The sequence below is a fragment of the Mustelus asterias genome, chromosome 11 (genome assembly GCF_964213995.1).
Source record: "Mustelus asterias chromosome 11, sMusAst1.hap1.1, whole genome shotgun sequence".
Lineage (NCBI taxonomy): Eukaryota > Metazoa > Chordata > Chondrichthyes > Carcharhiniformes > Triakidae > Mustelus > Mustelus asterias.
In genome coordinates this window covers 51,022,578-51,049,929 of record NC_135811.1, presented here as the reverse complement: position 1 = coordinate 51,049,929, position 27,352 = coordinate 51,022,578, and the positions used below count along the sequence as shown (strand labels likewise).

Here is a 27,352-nt window from a genome sequence, read left to right as displayed (position 1 = left end):
GGGGATCGGGTGAGGAGAGGGCCTGGATAAAAAACTCTGTCAGAGAGTCGGTGCAGATTTGATGGACCAAGATGCCCTCTTCTGGGATTCTATCATATCTTCCCTCTCCCCCAAACTGCTGCCCCCAGTCATCCCACCTGTTACTGGGCAGTGTGCCTGATGCCACGTGTAATGCTATGGAAGATCCATTGATACTATTGGAAAAGTTTTGCATCCAGCAACCCCTTCCTTTATGAAGGAAGAAAGATTTGCATTTAATAAAAGCAAATTACTCCGGATGCTGGAATCTGAAACCAAAAGAGAAAATGCTGGAAAATCCCAGCAGGTCTGGCAGCATCTATAAGAAGAGAAAAGAGCTGATGTTTTGAGTTCAGATGACTCTTTGTCAAAGCTGTGCAAAGATTTGCATTTATGTGGCGCCTTCGAGATGCCCAGGAGCTTTTCAACCGTTGCAGTACTTCTTGGGTGGCATGGTGGCACAGTGATTAGCACTGCTGCCTCACAGCACCAGGGTCCCAGGTTCAATTCCGGCCTTGGGTCATTGTGCGTGGAGTTTGCACGTTTACCCCATGTCTGCATGGGTTTCCTCCGAGTGTTTTGGTTTCCTCCCACAGTCCAAAGGTGTGTACGATAGGTTGATTGGCCATGCTAAATTGCCCCTTAGTTTCAGGAGGATTAGCAGGGTAAATGTGTGGGGTAATGGGAATAAGGCCCAGTTGGGATTGTGGTCGGTATAGACTCAATGGGCCAAATGGCCTCCTTCTGTACTGTAGAGATTCCATGATTCTTAAAGTGATAGTCGTAGCTGGCATGTGGAAAATAAATGTAAGCATTACCCTCCTGATCTGACTTGCTCCTGTCCATTCAACGCCAATAATGGCCAAAGGGAAATAGACCGAAGGCCAGGGGAAGGAAATTTAGAATGTAACCAAGAGGCAAAGCATTAAAAGGAAGAGGCTAACAGGTCACGGGAGGTCCCACACTTGTTAGCTCCATGTGTGTTAACTAATGTTAAAAGGGAAAAAAGGTTTTAAAGAGAGCAGCCAGCTCCCTCCCCAGCTTGACTCTCACTCTCAGCCTCTGCACAATAACCTTCCAAGTTGCCAATCACACCGAGCAAAGGCTGCCGTGTAGGGAGATAGAGTGAGTTAAAGTTTAACCTGAGCCGATTGTTAAACAGCCGCCCGGCTGAACCTTTGGATTTTTTGATATGATGATTGCAGAATAACATTGGTGACACGTCGCAAACCTCATCATAATCAAGGAGGATTTTTTCCCGGGCGCTGATCTCTGAAATTGCTCAGGTATTGCCTCTTTTTTGTGTTGTTGTTGCTTTCCTGGGGGTCAGTTCACAAGTTAGTGGCGTTGCCGGAGGGGCGAAACGAAGGGAAAGGGAAAGAGGTAGCTCAACTGTGTGGAGGGCGCTGCTTTCATTTCTGTTTTTCATCTGTCTGTGTTGCTGGTTGAGGTTTAGCAATGGGCTGGGTGGCAGGGGCACTGCAAACTCAGCTGGAACATTTGAGTGAAGTTTGGGAAGAATATGAATGAGCAGAAAAATCATTGATTCGTTTAGCGAGAACGCCCCTGAATATAATTTCTTACAACTAAACATCTAGAGTAATTGTTACACACACACACACAAAGTATCAGCTAAAGCACCTTTAAAAATAAATGTTTAGAAATCCCATTCTGCTGTGCTGCCTTTCTAAATCTATATTCAGATGTGAGGGGCTGTTGCAATCTCCTGTGCCAAGGCTGGGGTGCCTTTCTAACTGGGTCGCACTGTGGCCTCCGTCACCATATGGGGTTTTTAACTAAAGTCAACATGTCTGCAGCAAGCCACGATCGATCTGCACAAGACAAACAGCCGAATCGTGTTATCAGGCGTGGGCAAACAGTAACCAGGCTTCTCCAGAGAGTTCTTTCACTCTGCAGCTCAGCAAGCACCAGGGACGCAGTTTTAAAGTTTAATGTTTATTTATTAGTGTCACGAGCAGGCTTACATCAACACTGCAATGAAGTTACTGTGAAAATCCCCCAGTCATCACACTTCCGCGCCTGTTCGGGTTACACTGAGGGAGAATTTAGCACGGCCCAATGCACCTAACCAGCACGTCTTTTGGACGGTGGGAGGAAACCGGAGCACCCGGAGGAAGCCCGCCCAGAGAACGTGCAGACTCCACACACACAGTGACCTAAGCCAGGAATTGAACCCAGTTCCCTGGCGCTATGAGGCAGCAGTGCTAACTACTGTGCCACTATGCCGCCCTTATCGAGCAAGGCTAGCAGGAGTTTAGCCAGTCAGTGTAATCCAACCTTCTCAAGTAGCTGCACTGGCAGAGGAAAGCGAATGCCTAGCTTTGGGTAACAGGACTGTCTTATCATCATGTGGGTGATGGAGTTGATAAATGTAGTTACGATAATGTGCCCCTTTTAGTAAAATACAGGAAATCGACAGCTTTAAGGTCATAAAGCGAGGATCCAAAGAGTACAGTCAGTAACCAATAATCCCTCTCAGTTGATAAAGCAAAGGGAAATGTTTGAGGGGCAGTGACAGTCTACCCTCTTCCACCTGGAAATATTTTGCTGAAATTCTCCCATCGTAATAAAAGGAAAAAACTGTCGATGACTGTTATCCATATTAGGTGCAGAGGCACAGGACATGTTTGCAGGTTGCACACCTCAACCTCTTGATTGAACTTAGGTATTAACCCATTAGTGTTACTGATTTAAAATAATGGACGGAGGCACATTGTAAACCTAATAAGCATTGATCACTTAATATGTCCAAGTATACGAGATTTACCGTCTTTAAAGCATTGAATTTTTCTGATTTGGATAAGCATATAATTTTGCAGCATATAGAGCTTATTTGTGCCATTATGGCTGAAGTATAAAATTATAGAATCCCTGCAGTGCAGAAAGAGGCCATTAGGCCCATCGAGTCTGCACTGACCAGAATCCCACCTGGGCCTTATCCCCGTAACCCCACATATTTACCCTGACACTGATGGGCAATTTAGCATCTTAACCCGCACATCTCTGGAGTGTGGGAGGAAACCCACGCAGACACAGGGAGAATGTGCAAACTCCACACAGACAGTGACCTGAAGCTGGAATTGAACCCAGATCCTTGGCGCTCTGAGGCAGCAGCGTTAACCACTGTGCCACCATGCTGCCCAAGTAGTTATCACAGTCACATTTTAAATATTTTTTATTTAGGTATTTATTGATTCCTTTTCTAATTATGATGAAAGATTGTAGCAGACATTCTTTGCCCCACACACCCTTGGTGGAAAAAGTATCTATTTGATGATCATTGTAAACCAGTGATGGGCAACCTAGGTTAGTGAGTGGGCCACATGATTGGCCCTCCATCATCTCAGTGGGCAAGACCAAAATCTGGCATGTTCACTATGATCCTTCAGTAAGATTAAATTCACGCCAAAATATTTCATAGGAAATTATAGAAAATGCTTAATCATTTGTATATATTAATAGAACAGTCAACTCCAAGTGGTAAAAACAAATGAAATGCTTACACTTTGGACTCAGAATAAGCGGATGGCTCTCACAGTCAATGGTGTGAGCAATCAACACGCACCTCACTTCACTTGCCCTTGCTTTTCGTGTTTCAGTTATACCGGTAGGAAGAAAGTTACATAGATGGAAAGCAACAAAATGTGGCAATTCTGCACATGGGCAACAGGCAACAACATGTCTCATGGGTTGCACTCAGAACCCTGATGGGCTGCATGTGGCTCCTGGGCTGCAGGTTTCCCACCATTGTATTCAACAGATCCTCTCTAGTTTCAAATCTTACTGACTACTGGAAACAGCTTTCCCCAGTTTACTTGATGAAAAGCTATCATATTTAATGCCTTTGTCAATTATCTTCTTAAGCCTCCTTGTCAAAAGTTTTAAAGTTTATTTATTAGTGTCATAAGGCTTACATTAACACCACAATGAAGCTACTGTGAAAATCCCCTAGTTGCCACACTCTGGAACATGTTCAGTTACACTGAGGAGGAACTTAGCATGGCCAAGTTCCCCCTAACCAGCACGTCTTTCAGACTGTGGGAGGAAACAGGAGCACCCGGAGGAAACCCACGTAGACATGGGGAGAATGTGCAGACTCAGCACAGACAGTGATCCAAGTGGAAATCGAACTTGGGTCCCTGGCGCTGTGAGGCAGCAGCGCTAACCACTGTGCCACCGTGCTGCCTCTAAATGAGAACAATCATAGTGTCTCTAGCCTCTCCTTATAAGAAAAGCTACTCAGCCCTCATATCACCTTTGTGAATCTCGTCCATATGAACTCCATATCCTTGAATTTTCCAGAAATAAGGCAGTGAAGCCTGGACATAACTGTGCCCTGATTGACTTTTCATGAGAATTACATGGAGTTGCTCAGGAATACAAAGTTTGAGTTTTGCTAAAAAAAAGAGACATGCTGTTGAAGCTTTTCATCTTACACTCATCAGGACAGATGCAAGAATGCCAAATTTCATAGGGAGCAACAATTTATATTGCATGAGAAAAGTGTGTTGATTGATTGATTGCATGATACTGCAATGTGACTCACTTACACTTGCTAGAAGCTAAATATATTCATGTACAGGGGCCTGTCCTCTGCAGGCAAAAGGAAAATGTCCAGGCATTATGCCTTTTTGAATTAAACAAGAGCATGGGGGAGGGAACAATAGTTACCAGATGCAATCTCCAAGGGAACACCTCAACCAAACAGTGTCAATTTGCCCAACAATCAGCACCATTTTCTCAGGCAGTATAAATTGTTGATCCCTTTGAAATTTGGCATTCTTGCATCCGTCCAGATGAGTGCAAGATGAAAAGCTTCAAAAGTATGTCTCTTTTTTCAACAGTACTCAAGGACTACACAGGCAACTGAAATGTCACAAGCATAGCCAGTTGTCCTTTTGATCCAAAATGTGGCAATCAAGCTTCACTAATCACAAATCAGCACAAATTATAGGCATTGTGGTATGATATTGCAATGTTAGCCATGGTTCATTAGGTCACGCCTCTGAATCAGGAGGATGTGAGTTCAAGCATCATTCAAGGATTTAAAAACAAAAGTCTATGCTGACACACTAGTGCAGTGCTGTACTGTCAGAGGTGCTGTCTTTCAGGCGAGACAATAAACTGTGGCCCTGTCTGCCCTTTCAAATGGATGTGAGATATCCCTTTGCATTATTCTGCAGAGTTCTCCCCAGTGTCCTGACCAACATTCATCCCTTAACCAACATAATCAAAAACAGACAATCTTGTCATTATCACATTAATGTGTATTTGAACTTGCTGTGTGCAGGTTAGCTGCTGCATTTCCTTCATTACAATGTAATTCAAAAAGTGCTTCATTGGCTGTAAAGTGCTTTGTGGTGTCCAGTAGTCGTGAAAGGTGCTACATGAAAATGTCTAAAGATATGCGGGTTAGGTGGATTGGCCATGCTACATTGCCCCTTAGTGTCCCAAGATGTGTAGGTTAGGGGAATTAGCAAGATAAATGTGTGGGGTTATGGGAATTGGCAGGGGGGGGAGTGGGCCTGGGTAAGATGCTCAGTCAGAGAGTATGTGCAGACTGGATGGCCCGAATGGCCTCCTTCTGCACTGTAGGGATTCTACGATTCTATAAAATGCAAGTCTTTCCTTTCTATCTTTTATTAGTGCATCAATGTCTGTCCCATCGCTCTGCACACCACAATATTCTGCCTTTCTCTCGTCATATACTGAAGAAGTGCAGCCTGGCCAAGTAGTACAGGGACTTCAAGAAGACAGTGAGGATAAAGATGTAATGTCATTGAATTTCACATTCATAGCTACCAGTTTAGATACTGACACTGCCCACAATTTAGAGAATAGCATAGAGGTGGGATCTGCACACTGTGAGACACTGAGTATAAGTGGCCAGCAACCAGGACTTGGAGAAAGGACAGCACAGGTGTCAACTAGTTGGAGAGTGCGACTGCACACAAGTTCTGCTGTATAGGATTCTGGTGAGAACTTTGGTGGGACAATGGACAGACGGACATGGGAAAGCACAGCGCAAGGCTGCATCATTGGGAAACCTGCCAGCAAATCTGTGGCCAATGGCAAAGATCAAGGAGGACTCTGACTCCAACTTGACACAGGTCTTTGTGCAGAATTTGGAGCCCAGCCTTTTGAGCACAAAAATGGGTTCATACATTTGTAGATCTAATTGTGCTGCAGTGTTTGATATCACAGCTTCCAGGTGCAGCATAACCCAATATTTGAGTGCTGCTGTGGAAGCTCAGACTCTGTCATTGTGACTGCTGATTACATTGTGCACAAAGGGCTTGCAGTATATCACAGCAGTCAACAATTTGTCCTCCAACAGATCACGAGGACTGTTGTGTCTATGCCTAGGGAAATGGCAGTGGCTCCATGAAGCATGAACCTGCTGCTCTCTCTCAAGGAAACAACCTTGGTCCTCCCATCTCCAGCACCCTTGCTGTTGCTTGTCCAACCAATTCAATGGCACACACAGATGGTGCGGTCCCCCTGCCGTGCCTTCTAACCCCAGATATGCAGCTGTGGCTGCAGCAGGTGATGGATTCCACTTGCAACATCCTTAATGAAGCACAGACATCAAACACTTTGTTCCTCACTGATGTTCCAAGTAGGAGAATTGCTCCTGGAAATCCTAGACAAATATGGCCTCCACCACCTTCTTCCTCTTCCAGCAACTTGACCTCCTCTGCATGGCCTCTGTTCCTTCTCCAAGACATGCTGTATTCCAAGGAGAATACATCCAATGGTCTTTTACTGCACGTATGCTCATACCTCACCTATATGACATCTGGCAGGATTTGCCCCAAATATTTGTGGTATGCTGCAGACACAATTTGGAGCTCTAAGGACACTCATAGTATCCATAAAATGGGCACAAGTGATCCCAATTTCTCTTCCACAGTGCCCCAAACATTGTGGTAGAATCATAGAATCCCGACAGTGCAGAAGGAGGCCATTCAACCCATCGCGTCTGCACCGACCACAATCCCACCCAGGCCCTATTCCTGTAACTCCACCTATTTATCCTGCTAATCCTCCTGACACTAGAGTCAATTTAGCATGGCCAATCAACCTAACCCGCACATCTTTAGACTGTGGGAAGAAACCGGAGCACCCGGAGGAAACCCACGCAGACACGGGGAGAATGTGCAAACTCCACACAGACAGTGATCGGAGGCTGGAATTGAACCCGGGCCCCTGGCGCTGTGAGGTGGCAGTGCTAACCACTGTGCCACCCATTAAAGGTGGAAACGGTCACATATTCAAATCCCAGTCATAGCTTCGGCTACAAGTTATACCATACACACCAGTCTGAGATCAGTACGTACCGTGATGGACATCAGTCATCAAGATGAAACTTCTGGCCCAGTTCACAATCCATTTTTTTCCCCTAGTCGGTAGGCCATTTGAGACTTCCCACAAATGATAGAAATAGATAAACTTGCGCAGAAACAACCATGTGTACACACGGGCATTTGTTATTTACATGGAGTTCCTGTAGGTACACAGTAAACAGAACATTCCTGAGCAGGTCAGTGGCATTCCTCATAGAGTAAAGGACAGAATGTGTGGTGATTGTGGTAAACACAGCAGAAGGGGGGGTCACCTGGCTTAGGGAACCAATTGGGATGGAGAGTGGGAGTGGATTATCACCCCAAGGGGAGAATCCTCTGTTAGGCAGAAGGCAGCCTGAAACCATGTTGTATACAGGTAGGGACTGGTGGCAGGGAGAGGGCCTGGGCAGCTGGTGGGCTATTCTAGGGTAGCCAGGGGACTGTTCCAGGGCAGCCTGGGAGGGGGGGCTGTTGGCCTCTGTACTGTTTCCCTAATTAATAAATGCATTTGTGTGAACGCACATCATTACAGTATGGTACTTCCATTGTCTTTGTTCAGGGAATTCCTTGCTCAATGAAGCTTTGTAGCCAGGTATCAGATCAGTGACTGACAGCTGAGACATTGATCAATTTTGTCTCGCTGCAAAGCACAATGCCTGCCTAAAGCCATAAGTGGTCATTCCAACATAGAAACAATCCCTTCCTCAAATAATTTATGTCACGGTGCTAGGCATAAAGTGTCTACTGTCCGGCCCTAAAATTTCCTGCTGTCCAATATCAATTTAATGGCCCACATCTCCCCGTTGTGACAGTGCTTGTGAAAGGCAAAGGATTAAAATGGGAGACAATACAAGGAAAATTGGCATCTGATGGGAACGCTTAATAAACCAAACTCAAAGGCAAGCACACTGGCTTGTGATCTCTCCACAATTGGACGCTGATGAGATTTATAGTGTGTCGTGCTGCTGAAGTCATCGACCATCTACTCTCTCTGTCCAATTGCTCGTGTCCAATTGTATGAGAGCTGCCCTGTCACCATAATTAAAACTTTCTGAAATGGAAACCTCCTTTTGTTGGTTTGTCAAGCTGAAATGTTATCCCATTTCATTCATGTCAGCCTCCTCCCAAAGCTGAGAGCAGAATTTTACAGGACTGCAGTGGTGGGTTTGCAGGCATTGACAGGGGGGGGGGGCATAAAACTCCCTGGGTAGTCTTTGTGCCAACCTTGCACCCACTCTGAGCTGTCTGAAACATGCCGGGGAATGGGCATTGCCTAGAGCGGCCAATTAATGCCACTTTGGGGCTGTTTCCTGCTCAATTTTGAGGCCTGCAGGGGAGGTTTGTGGATGGGGTGGAGCGAGAGATGGGGGGGGGGGGGGGGGGGGGGGCAGGGGGCGGGCAGAGGTCATGCCCAGCAGGTCATCCTGTGCAGGCCTCGGGTGCAAGAGGTGATGGGTCTCTATTACTGATTGCATTTCGAGATCGGGCACAACCCTTCTCTCCCCAGTAGTTTTTCAAACCATCTCCTTAACCCCCTCCCAAGGTCTCCCTGTGGGCCCCCTTGTATCCTGTAGGCTCCAGCGGTTTGACCTGGGGAGATTTTCTGTCATCCCAGCGGGGCTACCGCTCCCGGCGACAGCTGCTGAGTTTGCTGTGCTGCCGGTTATTCGGATCTTCTGAGTCAAGACTTCTGTCCGCATGAGGGGCTGAACATCTCTTGGAGCGTGAACTGGCTGTGTGGCAGCCAGCAACCTCACCAAGTTCTCTAGTGACAGGGTGGCAAACTCCTCCATCAGAAAACTTCTGCCTTGGTGCCATAAATATCAGAGAGTTACTCATAAATCCAACAGAAAATTCATGCGGAACCTCTTTACCCAGAGAGTAGTCAGTATGTGGAACTTGCTGCCACACAGATTGAGATGAATAACATTAATGCCTTGAAGAGGATGGTAGATAAACACACCAGAGAGAGTAGAATAGCAGCATATGCAGATAAAGTGGGCTGAATTAGGGCTGTAGGAGATTCGAATGGAGCATAAACTCCAGCCTGGACCAATTGGGCCGAATGGCCCATTCTGTGCAGTAAATTCTATGTAATTCCATGTAATTTAATGTAATTCTATAATGTAGGTTTTGTCTATCACTCACGGGTAAAATTTCAGATTAATGGCAACTTTTTTTACAGAGCTTAAAAAAGAAACGCACCAAGCATTTTAATGTAATTTGACTTAAATACGTGTTGAATTTGGATTTGATTTCAGTGAGCACCTCTAATTATCCTGATTTATTTTGCTGATAATCACACACAATGGAATCAAATCAAAAAAACGGGGATGGATTGACCGGAACTCAAAAAGAGGCAACTTTACGTGCATTGATTCAGCGCACAGGATATAGCTTGGTACAGGTAGGAGTACAAAAACACCAGGTCAAAAGAATGACGTTGATTTTTTTTTTAACCAGACCGCTTCACATTGCTGCACAAGAACTCAGGAACAAAAAACAGGCCATTGAGCATATTTTGCTATTCATTTAGATTGTGGCTAACCAGGACATCAACTCCATTACCCTGCCTTATCCTCATATCCAATGATGTCCCTGCCTGCCAAGAACCTATCTGCCTCAATACTGACAGCTCCAATTGTCCTGGGGGAGACGGTTCCAGATTCCTATAGACACACTGGGGGAATTTTCCCGTCCCACCCGCCACGGGAATCGTGGGGGGGGGCGGACCATGCAAAGGTCTGTTGACTTTGGGCAGGATTTTCTGGTTTTGGGGTGAGAGCGGCCGGAAAATCCCGCCCACTGTCTCAAAGCCAACTTTCCGAAAACTGGCAATGTCTGAAAACCGGATTCTTTTTAAGCTGCCATGCAAGAAGTCTTCTTTTTATTAGATGATTAAAATAACCTACTGGCTTGATGGGCTAGTTGCTTTATTGGCACGGTGGCACGTTAACTAGTGATCAGCTTTACCTTTCTGCCTTCTCCTCTGCTCCCACTGGTCCCAGCTGAGCCAACCACAACTGCCAGACTGAAAACTGGCACCATCCAAAATCTGGCACAGATCCGGATCTAAGGGTACCAGTTTTGAGACACTGTACCTGTATGACTCTGTGGGCAGGATTTTCCAGTCCTTCCCGCCAGCGGGCTCTTCCGGCCCTGCCAAAGACGACCCCCCCACCTGCAGCAGGTTTCCAGATGGCCGGAGGAATGAGCCACCCAAAACGCCGTAGACATTGGTGGGACTGGAAGATCCTGCCAGCAGCCACTAGTCAGCCTTCTCCCCCAGCGGAAAACACGCCACGGGGGAGAGGCTGAAATCTCCCAGTATGTGTGTGAAAAAGCTCTTCCTGATTTTACTCTGAATGATCAAGTTCAAATGTAAAGATTAGATCCACAATTGATGCAATAACCTGCAACATTAAATACGACCAGCCTATCATTTGTAAATGTTATTGATGGAAGAATTGTACACAGGCAAGTGTGATCCACCCTCAGATTGGACAATAAGTATAGTCCAAAACTAATTGATCAATCTGATCCCATTTATTTTGCTTAGACAAATTTCTGGATTTACCCCGACAATAACTGGCATTGATGTGCTGAGCAGGACTTGGGAGAAGTAAAATTCATATTACAGCAATCCAGAATCAAGAATGCAGTAGGGATCTGTTTTGATTTACCCTGATATTTTCCATTATAGAATCCTTACAATGCAGAAAGAGGCCATTCAGCCCATTGAGTCTGCACCGACCCTCCAAAAGTGCACCCCACCCAGGCCATCCCCTCCACCCTATCCCCGTAACCCTGTGCATTTACTGTGGCTAATCCACCTGATGTACATATCTTGGAACAATAAGGGGCATTTTAGCATGGCCAATCTACCTACTGTGGGAGGAAACCGGAGCACCCAGAGGAAACCCACGCAGACACAGGGAGAATGTGCAAACTCCACACAGACAGTTTCCTGAGGCCAGAATTGAACCTGGGTCCCTGGCGCTGTGAGGGCGCAATGCTAACCACTGTGGCACATTTGATCTGCTTAAGCAAAACAAGTTGTTTGTGAGTAATTAATGTTGCAAACAGAGGGGATTGAACTTGAAGGAGGATAATTAGATTGAAAATTTCCTTCCATTCTGTATTGCTGGCATGAAATGGCACCAAGTGTACAAGCACCAGCAATTGGTGTTTATTCAGATATGTTAAAGACAGCTCCATTTTTATTACCAGTTTTAAATCCCAAATTGATTTTTTGTAGCATCATTCAGGGCCAAAAAGCAAGATAAAATCTGAGGGAAAGTATTGGACCCTCAAATAACATTGTTTGCTCAATTATAGGTTAAATGTGAATGGGGAACAGATTTGATTTTATGGGTAACAAATTTAAACAATTGGCGTAAATAGGCTTTTTTGCGCCAACTCTCTGAGATCTTAGACAAAACTGGATAAGAGATCACACTGAGGTGAATCGCACAGACGGACAGAACTGACACTTGGAATTAAGAAAGAAAAGCCTGCTATCAAACGAAGTTTCCTTTCACCCTATTATCTTATTCCAATGCTGTGGCTTCCTTACATGTTAGAGAACAGAATCCTCTCTTTGGTCTTCTGGGTGTAAATATCCATCAGTTCGCCATATTGAAGCCATGTTCAGCTTAATATTTGTAGAAAGCTTCTTTTTAACTCAAAAATATGAACAGCGACTACCTGATGTCTCTCTCTCTCTCTCTCTCATTGCAGGAAAATGGACAAAGAAAATATGGGGGTCCCCCCCCAGGATGGGAAGGCCCACCTCCTGAGAGGGGCTGTGAGATTTTTATTGGCAAATTGCCACGGGATCTTTACGAAGATGAACTCGTACCAGTTTTGGAAAAAGTAATGCTTTATAGATCTTTTTAAACTAGTCGGTGTGTACTTAATTTCACTCGGCAAGGATTTTGTTGCAATTAACCAGACAAAACTTGACAAAGTCAGAGATTTTAACTTGCTCGAAATCCATTCGCTGGAACGGAATTTAAAAATCGGGCGTCCACTGCGCGTGACTGGCAGATGGACATCTGGGTTTCAAATATTTTTCATCAACTGATAGGTTTATCAAGATTAAATTTTAATATTTGTCACTAAAATGGCTAAAATGGCACCGGAGTGTGGCAACTTCTTGCGAGCTTTCCACATCATACCCTCTAATTCTATCTTTGACTCTCGTTCTATATTTTTAAAACTACTCTAACTCTTTCAAACTCTCTGATAATGTTAATGGACCTACAATATAATAAACTGACCTTTCTCTACATCCTAGCTATGATTGATGTGGAGTTGCCAGCATTGGATTGGGGTAGGCACCGTAAGTAGTCTCACAACACCAGGTTAAAGTCCAACAGGCTACTCACTCACTCACCTGATAAAGGATCAGCGCTCCGAAAGCTCGTGCTACCAAATAAACCTGTTGGACTTTAACCTGGTGTTGTGAGACTACTTACTGTGCCGAGCTATAACTGTAACACTACATTCTGCAACCTCACCTTTCCTTCTCCCTTATGGACTCTATATATGGTATGTTTCACCTGTATAGAGCACAAAAAACAATACTTTTCACTCTACCCAATACATGTGACAATAATAAATCAGATCAAATTAAAATTCGGTCAGGCATTATCTTCCTTCAAATTACTGTTGAGTTGCCAATACATATAAATCTTTTTGTACCTTTCTCAATGTCCATTGCCCCCTGCTTGAAGTCTCCCAGATCTCCACCAACGGTCCTTGATATAATCATTAATAGCAAATTCAAGGTGAATTCCATTTTTAATGTTTCCTGGAAAAGTCCAGATAAAATCACAAGTTCATGCTGTGGGGGAAATCCCTGCTTGGGATCTCCTTCCACATTCCTAGCTTGCCCCCTCTAAGCCAACTTTGCGATTGAAACATTAAGTAGCTAATGTGTACCAAAACTAGAAATGTCCCAGGACAGACTCACGGAAACTCCATTCTGTGCCCCGCCCTTTGTGACCAAACTCCCCTCATTAATAACCTCTGTTCCCTTTCCTTTAGTTAACCATCAACTTGAACCCCTGTGACCTTAGTTCCTAATAGAATCTATCACACAAAATATCAAAGGCATTTTGAAACTCTAGAATACCACATAGTTGCTCCTTCTACAAAGTCTATTCAGGTTGGTCAGTTACCCTTCTAAAGCTAAATGGGTGTCTTTAATTAGATTATTTTTACACAGGTATACTTCCTTTTGGCTATTGACTCCATTACTTTTCCAATTATAGAGATCAGCTTAATGAGTCTTGAGTTGCTTTGTGTTACTCTTCTTGAATATGGGAACCGAATTTGCCTGCTGGCAAAATTTGGCAAAACCAAATTAATCTGTCGGACACTCCCCTGTATTTATTGGCTCACTCAAAGTGGTAATCACAGTCTCAACAATCTCCATTCTGGACTCTCTGAACCCTGGACTGTAAGGATATCCTTGTTGATTAATTAACTTCAGCACCTTAATTCTGTCTGGAGTTCTAAGTTAATGAAGCTGCGGTGTAAGAGTCTATGTGACAAACATTAATGATCTTAAGTATCGTGGAGGTGGGTGATGATTAAACAGTGTTACTCAAGATAAACAAAAATGCACAAAACTGGGATATAAAAGCAGCAAGTGTTGGAAACACAGTCGACTGGTCAGCTTCAATGGAGAAAATTGACTCAACGCCATTCTAAAGTCATTCTTCAGACCCATCGTATTTTATCTAAAATAATATTATTATGCTTAACATTCACAAAAGAAAGAGGTATTATGAACCATTTTCATTTGACTTTTGGCATTAAGACAGTTCTTTAGCAGGAATCCATGCAACACTGAAGTGTCAGACTAGATTTCTGTACTAAAATATTACAGTAAGAAGTCTCACAGCACCAGGTTAAAGTCCAACAAGTTTATTTGGTATCATGAGCTTTCGGAGCGCTGATCCTTCATCATGTGACTGGGACTCACCTGATGAAGGAGCAGCGCTCCGAAAGCTCGTGACGCCAAATAAACCTGTTGGACTTTAACCTGGTGTTGTGAGACTTACTGTGCCTAACCCAGAACAACGCCGGCATCTCCACATCATAAAATATTACAGTGAGGTTTAATCCTTCAACTTGCTAACTCAGTACTGTTAGAGTTAAGTTAATATATTCCATTCCTTCAAACTAGAAATACAATAGTATAAAGTATTGTTTGCAAGTATTAATATTGTGCATTAAAAAAATCTAATTTCCCTTTTTAAAGTGATTTAGTCATTCTTAGTCATGTTTTCTGCTTGAACTGTCCATGAGCATTGATACTAATAGGCGGAATCACAACATCCAATGGCTAAAATTATCCACTATTTTTTGTTTTGTGAAGACAGCAGGTATCTACAGCCTTTCACTTGCACCTCCTTCAGCTTGATCTACTGTATTCACTGTTCCCAATGCAGTCTCCTCTACACTGGGGGAGACTAAACGCAGATTGGGTGACTGGTTGACCATCCCTCTGTCCCCTAAGCGTGACCCCAACCTTCCTGTTGCATGCCATTTTATGCTCACAAGTCCGTCCTTGACCATCTGCGCTGCTCCAATGAAGCCCAGCGTGAACTGAAAGTACAGCACCTCATCGTCCGATTAGGCATGTTATGGCTGCCTCCCCCCCCCTCCCCTCGTGACCTTTTTGGGTTTTTATTTATTGGTTCCCATCGTTTGCCCCAACCCAACCCCACCCCTCCCCCACATGGTCACATGTCACTTGTTGTTCAGTTTTGCTCCCACGAGCCCTGACTTGTGTTTTCCTATTAACACATTCTGCGATCTTACCTTTATGCCATTATTAACACTCGTCAGTCCTTAATGGCACCATTAACACCCCCTTTTGTCTTATGTCCATGGCATCTGTCAGTCTCTGTGTAGCTCCAATCTATCCCTGACCTTTCGTTCTGCCCCATCCTTTCTCCAACCATATAATTCATTACATTTCTACCTCTCTTCAGTTCTGTAGAAGGGTCCCATATGGACTCAAAACGTCAACTCTGTTTCTCTATCCACAGACTCGCTGAGCTTTTCCAGCGTTTTCTGTTTTTAATTTTTGTCAGGTATTTTCAGGAAAGTTTCCATTGACTAAAAATCCATTGGTCATCAATACCAATCGAAATCTCAATCGTTTGTACTATTGGTGGCTGTGGATTTGCTGTGGGGTATTCTACACATGATGCCAGTAGCTGATGGCACGTTCTCTCCTAGCAAGGCAAACTGCAATTCTCTGCATTATTCTAACATCCTAGCACATTCAGTGAAGGCTGCTCATGGCCAGTTACAATGATTGCACATGGAATCTATAGACTGAGATATCTAGCCTGTCACAAGGGTTTTTGACACACAAATTGTTAAATTGGCTAGCACGAGGGGACATAGCTTTAAATTGAGGGATGATAGATATAGGACGGATGTCAGAGGTAGGTTCTTTACTCAGAGAGTAGTAAGGGCGTGCAATGCCCTGCCTGCAGCAGTAGTGAACTCGCCAACATTAAGGGCATTTGAATGGTCATTGGATAAACATATGGATGATATTGGAATAGTGTAGGTTAGATGGGCTTTATATTGGTTTCATAGGTCGGCGCAACATTGAGGGCCGAAGGGCCTGTACTGCGCTGTAATGTTCTATGTTCTATGTTCTATTAAATTATTGGTAGAGAGCTGAGTGAAAACAGTAAGTGGATCCATTGCTCAGCACCTGTTTGACAGCGATAGCCTGACTGGCTTGACTCCCACAGGAAGTAAAGAATATCCCTTATCGTGTACGAGCAATAGGAACCAGAGTGCGACTAGTTTGACATCTGCACAACAAATTAAACGATCATTTTCTGTTTTGGACATTGCTGTGCACAAAACGGTTGCTGCTTTTGCTTCGAAACCAATTGTGACTGTAGTGCGTAACATAAAATATTGACATTATTCAAGAAAAAAAAACTTGCATAAGTATAATATATAGGTGCATATATAGCATTCTTCATGACCTCAGGATATCCCAGAGCTCTTTACCCTAACTAATACTTTCTGATATGTAGGCTGATATTTTCTGGCCCTTCCCGCCAGTGGGATGAATCAGTCCCGTCGATGGCGAACCACTGTGGCATGTACCCTGGTGGCAGAGGTGGCATGCAATGCCCCATAGATATCGGTGGGACTGGAAGATTCCGCTGCCAGCCAATGATAAGGCGCCACCGCCTCTAGAAATTACGTCGTGTCGGGAGGAGGAAAAACCCACCCGTAGTCACTGTAGCAATGTAAGAAACATGGCAGCCAATTTGTAGCCAAGGAACTCCCATAAACAGATCAATAGCCAGATCACTTACTGATGTTAATTGAAGAATAAATATTGGCCAGCACACAAGTGCAAAAAGTTGAAACTTCTAATTTATTCTGCTTAAGTAGCTTACACTGCCTGCTTCAGGAATGATTAGCCTCAATGCAAATATTTCACAATGTTCTTGCTTCCTCCCTCAGATCGGGAAAATATACGAATTACGGATGATGATGGATTTTAATGGCAATAATAGAGGATATGCCTTTGTATTGTTTACCAGTAGACAAGATGCCAAGAATGCAATTAAACAGCTTAATAATTATGAAATTAGGTAAGTTCGTGACACAGCCGAGATATACAAGTGTGGGGTTGGGCAGTGCCTTGAATGTAAGAGTTACATAACTCATACCAGCCGTCCCTTATGTTGACTGGAGCTTTGGAAAGTATGTCATAAAGTAAACAAGATTTGGATGAAGGAACATTGCAGATTCTCATATTGCGATAGGGCTTGCTACACCTTACAGAGGAGGCAGTGACATAGTGGCATTGTCATTAGACTAGAATCCAGAGACAAAGGACAAACAAAGAACAATACAGCACAGGAACAGGCCGTTCGGCCCTCCAAGACTGCGCCGCTCATGTGCCCACTAGACCATTCTTTTGTATCCCTCTATTCCCAGTCTGTTCATGTGGTTACCTAGATAAGTCTTAAACGATCCCAGCGTGTCTGCCTCAATCACCTTGCTTGGCAGTGCATTCCAGGCCCCCACCACCCTCTGTGTATAATACGTCCCCCGACATCTGTGTTGAACTTTGCCCCCCTCACCTTGAACCCGTGACCCCTTGTGTTCGTCACCTCCAACCTGGGAAAAAGCTGCCCACTGTTCACTCTATCTATGCCCTTCATAATTTTATACACCTCTATTAGGTCACCTCTCATCCTCCGTCTTTCCAGGGAGAACAACCCCAGTTTACCTAATCTCTCCTCATAGCTAAGACCCTCCATACCAGGCAACATCCTGGCAAACCTCTGTACTCTCTCCAAAGCCAAAGTAGTGTGGCGACCAGAACTGGACGCAGTATTCCAAATGTGGCCTAACCATTGTTCAATACAGCTGCAACATCATATGCCAACTTTTATATTCTACGCCCCGTCCAATAAAGGCAAGCATGCCATATGCCTTCTTCACCACCCTCTCCACCTGTGCTGCCACCTTTAAGGATCTGTGGACTTGTACACCCAGGTCCCTCTGTGTGTCTATACTCCTGATGGTTCTGCCATTTATTGTATAGCTCCCCCTTACATTAGATCTAACGAAATGCATCACTTTGCATTTATCTGGATTAAATTCCATCTGCCATTTCTCCGCCCAATGTTCCAGCCTATCTATATCCTGCTGTATTCTCTGACAATGTTCATCACTATCCGCAACTCCAGCAATCTTCGTGTCGTCCGCAAACATACTGATCACACCAGCTACATCTTCCTCCAAATCATTTATATATATCACAAACAGCAGAGGTCCCAGTACAGAGCCCTGCGGAATACTACTAGTCACAGATCTCCAACTAGAAAAAGACCCCTCCACTGCTACCCTCTGTCTTCTATGGCTAAGCCAGTTCTCCACCCATCTAGCTAGCTCACCTTTTATCCTGTGAGATTTAACCTTTTGCACCAGCCTGCCATGAGGGACCTTGTCAAACGCTTTATTAAAATCCATATAGACTACATCCACGGCCCTTCCTTTGTCAATCGTTTTTGTCACCTCCTCAAAAAACTCAACCAAATTTGTGAGGCATGACCTCCCTCGTACAAAACCATGCTGTCTATCGCTAATGAGATTATTCAGTTCTAAATGCACATATATCCTATCTCTAAGAATCTTCTCCAACAACTTCCCTACCACAGACGTCAAGCTCACCAACCTATAATTATCCGGTTATCCCTTCTTAAATAACGGGACCACATTTGCTATCCTCCAATCCTCTGGGACCTCACCTGTGTCCAGCTAAGAGACAAAGATTTCTGTTAGAGGCCCAGCAATTGCATCTCTCGCCTCCCTGAGGAGTCTAGGTTATATGCCATCCGGCCCTGGGGATTTGTCTGTCTTAATGTTTCCTAAATAAACTAACACATCCTCCCTTGTAATTGAGATTTTTTCTAACGGGTCAACACATCTCTCTGAGACACTACCAGTCAACATGTCCCTCTCCTTTGTGAATATTGATGCAAAGTATTTGTTTAGGATCTCACCTACTTCCTTTGGTTCTAAGCATAATTCCCTTCCTTTGTCCCTGAGAGGTCCGATTCTTTCCCTAACAACCCTCTTGTTCCTAACGCATGTATAAAATGCCTTAGGATTCTCCTTAATCCTGTCTGCCAAGGACATTTTGTGACCCCTTTTTGCCCTTCTAAGTCCCTGTTTGAGTTCTTTTCTACTTTCTCTGTATTCCTCCAGTGCTCCATCTGTTTTTAGCTGCCTGGACCTCATGTATGCCTCTTTTTTCTTTTTGATTAGACCCACAATTTCACTGGTTATCCACGGCTTCCGAATCCTACCTTTCCTATCCTTCCTCTTTACAGGCACATGCCTGTCCTGCAGTCCTATCAACTACTCCTTAAAAGACTCCCACATGCCAGAGGTGGATTTACCCTCGAACAGCCTCTCCCAATCAACAGCCATCAAATCCTGCCTAACCCGGCTGTAGTTAGCCTTCCCCCAATTCAGCACCTTACCCATAGGACAACACTCATCTTTTTCCATTACTATCCTAAAGTTTACAGAATTGTGGTCACTATTTGTCACATGTTCCCCTACTGCAACTTTGATGACCTGACTGGGCTCATTCCCCAGTACTAGGTCCAGTATAGCCCCCTCTCTAGTTGGACTGTCAACATATTGTTCCATAGAGCCTTCCTGTACGCATTTTATAAATTCTTCCCCGTCCAGGCCCCCAGCCCTAAGTGATTTCCAGTCTGTGTGAGGGAAATTAAAGTCTCCCACTACAACAACCCTATTTTTTCTGCACCTGTCCAGAATCTCCTTACATATCAGTTCCTCAACTTCCCGTGGGCTCTTGGGAGGCCTGTAGTATATCCCCAGCATAGTGACTGCGCCCTTCCTGTTTCTGAGCTCCACCCACCTGACCCTTCCATATTGTCCACCCTCTGTACCGCTGTAATATGCTCCCTAACCAGCATTGCTACTCCCCCACCTCTCCTCGCCCCTCCTCTGTCTCGCCTAAAACACTTGTACCCCGGAATATTCAGTTGCCAGTCCTGTCCTTCTTTTAACCAAGTCTCTGTCACTGCAACCACATCCAAGTTCCGCGCAAGCATTAAGGCTCTAAGCTCGTCTGTCTTGCCTGTAACGCTCCTTGCATTGAAGCAGATGCACTCCAGACCTCCAGGCCCACTGAGGTCATCCTCTCCCAGAATGCTCTTCCTCTTAGATAGCCTTGTCTTGGCCCCAACCTCGTCCCCAGCCTCTATGCTTATTGACCTATTGTTCTGATCCCCAACCCCCGCCACATTAGTTTAAACCCACCCGAACCACACTAGCAAATCTCCCGGCTAGGATATTCGTGCCCCTCCAGTTTAGGTGCAACCCGTCTTTCTTGTACTGGTGCTATCCTGTCTTGAAAATTTCCCAGTGATCTATGAATTCGAAACCCTCCCTCCTGCGCCAGTCTTTTAGCCACGCGTTCAGCTGTGCAGTATCCCTGTTCCTAGCCTCACTAGCTTGTGGCACTGGGAGTAGTCCAGAGATCGCTACCCTACTTTTTAGCCTCCTACCCAACTCCCTGAATTGCTCTCGCAGGACCTCCCTGCTCTTTCTGCCTACATCATTTGCACCAATGTGGACAATGACGTCTGTCTGGTTACCTGTCTTTTTTAGGATGCTTCCTACCCGCTCAGAGACATCCAGACCCCGGCACCAGGGAGGCAGACTACCATCCTGGAGTCACATTCACGCCCACAGAACCGCCTGTCTGTGCCTCGAACCATTTCATCCCCCACTACCATTGCTCTCCTGGTTCCCCTCTTTCCCTTCTGAGCCACAGAGCCCGATTCCGTGCCAGAGACCTGGTCACCGTGGCTTACCTCTGGAGGGTCATCCCCCCCCCCCCCCCCCCCCCTCCCCCCCCCCCCACAGTATCCAAAATGGTATACTTATTTTGGAGGGGAACAACCACAGGGGATCCCATCACTGACTGCTCTCTCCCCTCCTCTCTCCCGTCTGACACCCATCGCTTACTGTTAAGGGGGACAACCACCGGGGTACTCTCTGGTACGTGACCTTTACCCTTCCTAACCGTAACCCAGGTGCCTTCCTCCCTTGGCCCTGGTGTGACGACCTGACTGTAACTTCTATCTATTAACTTCTCATTTTCCCTGACTAGACTAAGGTCATCGAGCCGCAGCTCCAGTTCCCTAACTCGGTCTTTCAGGAGCTGCAGACCCAGAGTAATCCTTTGGGGACCCTGGTTCGAATCCCACCATGGCAGATGGTGAAATTTAAATTAATTAAAAGTCTAATGATGACCATGAAACCATTGTCAATTGTTGTAAAAACCTATCTGGTTCACTCATACCCTTTTAAGAAGGAAATCTGCCGTCCTTACCTAGTCTGGCCTACATGTGACTCCAGACACACACCAATGTGGTGGACTTTCAAATGTCCTCTGAAATGGAGGGCAATTAGGGATGGGCAATAAATATTGGGCACAGCCAGCAATGCCCACATCCTGTAAAATGAATAAATAAAATATAGTGGCAAATGGCACCCAATAAATACAACAGAAAATCAGCTAAAAGAGCAAACTGGAATTTTAAATCATAGGCATGTTTCTTTTATTGCCTCACTGGTATAAATTTTAAGTTTAGGTGACACAGTCCCAGTTACCTATTCATGGGGGAGTTTTTACTTCCAAACACACTGGAAGTGGTATTGGGGGTTGCTGCGGTAGCATGTGGAAAAGCTGGAAGTATGGGTCTTCCCGCACATGGAATTTTAACTCCATAACCTAGGACGTTTGGCCCTGACAATACTTCAACAGGAAGTCAACATGATTGACAGATTTAGCTTCCAGTCGAAAGTGGAGCATTCCACAGGAAACTGCAGGAGCAAGGGGGATGCTCCAAACCCCAACCCTGGCTGGGATGGGCCGGGGGTGATAGGGGGGTGCCCAATCACAAAGGGGTTCCAATCCTGAACTCTGGGGATCTAACCTGGGTTGGATGATGGGATTCTGACGGTGGAGAGCTTGCATGGCTTGGGAGGAAGCACTTAACTTTTCCCACCTGCAAGGCTGAGCGGTTACCTCCGCGGTGCTGCTGGGTTTGTTGACCATGCCCAGGACCGGTCATCGTTAAATGAGCAAAGCAGCTTAAATGCAAGGCTTTCCTCCACATTAACATATTTAATCCACTGCCTGGGTGTGGGTTATCCTGCTTCAGTGAAAGCAAAAGCCACTGGGTTGGAGCCAACTTCCCTCCACACTGGGAACATTTTATTCATTTAATCCCCTGACCCACACCTGATTACACTCAATTCCCCTCCCGGAATGTTTTAAATACTAGATCCTTGTACAAGTATTCTGACAAGCCCAAAAGCATTAATAGACACTCATCCCGGCTGGTCTCACGGGCTGCTCTCACAGTTGTGAAGCCAGTGTCATGTTTACTAGCAAGAGCATTTTGTAAACCAGAAACTGAATTTGATATTCGTTTTAATGCATGCTTGGACTTAAATTTAGTTTAATATAAGTAATACTTTCCTGCTGGCATTCTTGACTGACACCGTGGTCTGAAGAATGCCAACTAACAGACGAGAGGGGAAACTAAAGGGTTAATTATCCAACTCCTGTTGAGAACCTCACCCAGCAGTATCAGGACTGCATTGGGTGAGCAAATTAGTCTGTTGAAATTCTTCCAATTATTCTGTGTCACTTTTCATAGAATCATATGGTGCAGAAGAGGCCCTTCGGCCCATCTGCATCGACACGCGAGAAACACTGGAACTCCCACCTAATCGGTGGCACAGTGGCACAGTGGTTAGCGCTGCTGCCGCACAGCGCCAGGGCCCCAGGTTCAATTCCGACCTCGGGTCACTGTCTGTGTGGAGTCTGCATGTTCTCCCCGTGTCTGCGTGGGTTTCCACCGGGTGCTCCGGTTTCCTCCCACAGTCCAAAAGACGTGCTGGTTAGGTACATTGGCCATGCTAAATTCTCCCTCAGTGTACCCGAACAGGCACCGGAATGTGACAACTAGGGGATTTTCACAGTAACTTCATTGCAGTGTTAATGTAAGCCTACTTGTGACTAATAAATAAAAACACTTTAATCCCATGTGCCAGCACTTGGCCCATAGCCTTGAATGTTACAATGCGCCAAATGATCATCCAGGTACTTTTTAAATGATGTGAGACAACCCGCTTCGACCACCCTCCCAGGCAGCGCATTCCAGCTCATCACCACCCTCTGAGTAAAAAGGTTTTTCCTCACATCCCCCTTAAAGCTCCTGCCCCTCACCTCGAACCTATGTCCCCTCGTGACTGACCCTCCAACTAAGGGGAACAGCTGCTCCTTATCCACCCTGTCCATGTCCCTCATAATCTTGTAAACTTTTATCAGAGTTGATTGCAAGTGTCTGGAGCACTGGGTTCTCACTGTGTAAAATTTCAATGGGTTTCTCTCCATGTAGAAGAACATTTTTTAAAAATTGTAAATACGGACACGCTGTGAAAAAGCTGGAGGGAAAAGTCAAAATATAGATACCAGGCTAAGAATCGAAACTGTTCCACTGGCGGCTGGGTGGGTTACCAGAGGACATTGATTTAAGATAATCGATGAAAGAATCAGACGGGAACTGAGGAGAATTTTCTTCCCTGTCGTGATTTGGAATCCACTGCCTGACAGGACGCATGTTCAATAGAAACTTCTGGAAGGGAATTGGATTTATATTTGAAGAGGAAAAGGTTCAGGACTGTGGTTAAAGAGCAAGGGAGTGGAGTTAATTGGATAACTCTTTGATGGAGCCAACAGCAGCACCGTGGGCTGAATGTCACCCTTCGGTGATGTGAGATCCCAGGAAGGATATTTATTCGGTGATCCGTAACCCAGGTCTCTGATTTCCCTGCAGGAACGGTCGGCTCTTGGGTGTGTGCGCCAGCGTAGACAATTGCCGGCTGTTTGTTGGCGGGATTCCTAAGACAAAGCGAAGGGATGAAATTTTGGCTGAGATGAAGAAGGTTACGGAAGGGGTCGTTGATGTGATTGTCTACCCCAGCGCAGCAGACAAAACCAAAAATCGAGGGTTCGCCTTTGTGGAATATGACAGCCATCGGGCTGCGGCTATGGCAAGGCGCAAATTGTTACCAGGTTTGAAGCTTTCTTGTGGCATGTTTTTGCAAAGAGCAATTGACAGACAAACTGAGCTCTATCTAATGATCTCACATTAATGTTAATGTACATATACAATGCAATAATCTCTCTGAGCTAAAGTAACTGCCAAGTATATAGATTGTCATTTTGTCTGGCTCACTACTCACTGATATAGTTACAGGGGCGGCACGGTGGCACAGTGGTTAGCACTGCTGCCTAACAGCGCCAGGGACCCGGGTTGGGTCATAGTCTGTGTGGGGTCTGCACGTTCTCCCCGTGTCTGCATGGGTTTTCTTTGGGTGCTCCGGTTTCCTCCCACAGTCCAACGATGTGCGGGTTATATTGAATGGCCATGCTAAATTGCCACTTGGAGTTGGAGGAGCTGGCAGGGTTACGGGGATGGGGGGGTGGGTGGGATTGTGGTCGCTGCAGACTCGATGGGCCGAATGGGCTCCTCCTGCAACGTAGGGATTCTATTATTGTGGAGTCATTTTGAAAATTGAATATATTGTTAAAAGTCAAAATTTTTGTGTACATATATCATATTATGGGATTTACCGATATGCACAGTTTAAAGGTTTTAGTGGTAATATATGAACATCAGAACACTTAACAGCCAGCCGATTATAGCCAGATTAGCAATGGAACAGCAATGGGACTGCTTCAGTCTCTGGATAGGGAGGAGGAAGTTTTCCAACCAAGTCTCTCACTCCTGATTGCCACACAATGCTTCTCTGGCAGCAGAAGGAAAGTCACGGCCTTCCCCATTTGCAAAATCTTTTCAAAGCCCTTCGCTGCAATTTACATGAATCTAGTGAGTGGTCAAAAGCCACCAATCTTCCCTAGTCAGCAGCAACTCTGTGTGCTTTTCCTGACTGTTCCAGGTGCAAAGTGGAGCGGTGGCAGTAAAATGAGGGGAGGGGTAAAATGAGGGGAGGGGTTAAATTCGGCAAATGGGGAATCGATGGTCCAGTGGTATTATCACTAGACTATTAATCCAGAAACTCAGCTAATGTTCTGGGGTCCCGGGTTCGAATCCCGCCACGGCAAATGGTGGAATTTGAATTCAATAAATAAAATATCTGGAATTAAGAATCTACTGATGACCATGAAACTATTGTCGTTTGTCGGAAAAACCCATCTGGTTCATTAATGTGCTTTAGGAAAAGAAATTTTCCACCCTTACCTGGTCTGGACTCTCAACTGCCCTTGAATAATTAGGGATGGGCAATAAATGCTGGCTAGCCAGCAACGCCCATGTCCCACAAATGAATAAAATAAAAATGTCATCCGGCTGCCACGAGTAGGTGGGAGATGCTTTCATTAGAGCAGTGTCTCGCTCAGTTCGATTCTCACCCAGTTGCTGAGTAGAGGTACAACCAGCCAAGCAATGATGATGTCAATCTAAGACGACCTGTGCCAGTGCCAGCTTTTGGCTTAATTTCACTGAGAATGGGAGATGCCAAATGGGTCTGCACTGTAGCGTACTGGGCAGGGAGGGCTAGTTCAGTGCAGTCTGGGGCACAGAAGATCACAATGCAAAACTGAGAGGCCTTACACTGTAAAATGAAAAACCTAAGGTTATGAATTTCTCTCCTTTTAAGTTAATTAATTTTAAACCCTAGTGGTGTGTTTATAAAGGAAATTGTCTGTTCACATCTGATTCAAGCCTGCCTCTCAGTATGTGAAAAGCCTGACCATAAAGTTCATTCAATCTTTTCTTGAATGAATACAAGTTAATTCTGCCAACCTCTCCTCAAAACCAAGTCCTGCAATTACCAATGTCACTCTTGTCTGACCTACGCACAAACATCCTTTAGAAAGCAGTACAACGATACAGAATATTGCATATGTAGCTCACCGCTGACCTAAACAAGGCTAGGTTATTTATATAAAACTTTATGCTATCACAGCCCCAAAGTTGGCTTCCTACAAGACAGTCTCTGTTTATACTGCCTGGATAAACTGATATCTCAGAATCATTGAATCCCATAGAAACCTACACTGCAGAAGGAGGCCATTTGGCCCATCAAGTCTGCATCCACTTTCCAAAAGAGTGTCCCACCCAGGCTCTTGCCTCTAACCCCATAACTCCATGGCCAATCCACCTAACCTGCACATCTTTGGGGTGTGGGAGGAAACAGGAACACCCGGAGGAAACCCACGCAAACACGGGGAGAACATGCAAACTCCATACAGTAACCCAAGGCCGGAATTGAACTCGGGTCCCTGGCGCTGATGAGGCAGCAGTGCTAACCACTGTGCCACCGTGCCGCAATGCCACTTTGAATAACGTCTGAGCCATCCAGTGAGATCTTAATGAGGTCATTATTGCAATTTAATGTTTTCAATTCAAGATCAGCTTCAGCCCACATTTAGGGTTGGGTCAAATTATTCGGAATGATACCACACGGCCTGCAGCGGTTCAAGAAGATGCTTACCACAACCACTCGGCAGCAGCACTAACCACTCTGCCAACGTGCCTGAAGTGAATTTGGTGAATACTTGGTAACAAGCACATGCAGATAGTTTCTCCCAGAAGGCAAAATGTAAATGCTTAGAGGCAACATTCGGCAACAACCCCATAGCTAAATATTTAAACTCAGAAACCTCCAGGAGGTAACATTTGACTCTGTAGAGGAATTACACTGATTCCAGATTCACTGGAGAGCTTGGGTACAAATCAGAAACTGCATCGTGGCAAGGCTAATGCTACTGTGTCAAGTTAGTTAAATGCCTTCTAGATCCAGGGAGCGGTCCCTTTTCTTTATAAGAGACAGGAATTACTGGAATAAGATCATCCCGACAGAGGGGGCTCATATTTTTTGGAAAGGAGCCTGGTACGGTTATCCTGTGGTGACCCAGTCACTCGTTCTTGAAAACTTTGGAAAAACGTGCAGTCGAGAAGGCCATTTGACCCATCACATCTGTGCTGACTCTTTGCAAAACGTCACTCATGTTTGATAGCTCAGGCAGCACGGTGGCACAGTGGTTATCACTGCTGCCTCACAGCACCAGGGACCCGGGTTTGATTCCTGGCTTGGGTCACTGTCTGTGTGGAGTTTGCACATTCTCTCCGTGTCTGCGTGGGTTTTCTCCGGGTGTTCCAGTTTCCTCCCACAGTCTGAAAGAAGTGCTGGGTAGGTCCATTGACCCGAACAGGCGCCGGAGTGTGGCGACTAGGGGAATTTCACAGTAACTTCATTGCAGTATTAATGTAAGCCTGACTTGTGACTAATAAATAAACTTTACTTTAGCC

At 45.2% G+C, this 27,352-nt stretch overlaps 1 protein-coding gene across 4 annotated transcripts in view; it reads left to right on the top strand.

Annotated features, from left to right (window-relative positions):
- Positions 1 to 1,175: 1,175 nt before the first annotated feature.
- Positions 1,176 to 27,352, top strand: part of a1cf (apobec1 complementation factor) — a 51,139-nt gene continuing 24,962 nt past the window's right edge. For 3 of the 4 annotated variants that reach the window (XM_078223607.1, XM_078223605.1, XM_078223603.1), the window contains exons 1-5: positions 1,176 to 1,304; positions 9,647 to 9,792; positions 12,126 to 12,260; positions 16,908 to 17,038; positions 23,852 to 24,090. In XM_078223607.1, coding sequence (XP_078079733.1) covers positions 9,694 to 9,792; positions 12,126 to 12,260; positions 16,908 to 17,038; positions 23,852 to 24,090 — 604 coding nt within the window. In that variant the 5' untranslated portion in view covers positions 1,176 to 1,304; positions 9,647 to 9,693. Of the gene's footprint in view, positions 1,305 to 7,445; positions 7,583 to 9,646; positions 9,793 to 12,125; positions 12,261 to 16,907; positions 17,039 to 23,851; positions 24,091 to 27,352 lie in introns of all 4 variants that reach the window. The other variant, XM_078223604.1, reaches the window with a different exon arrangement.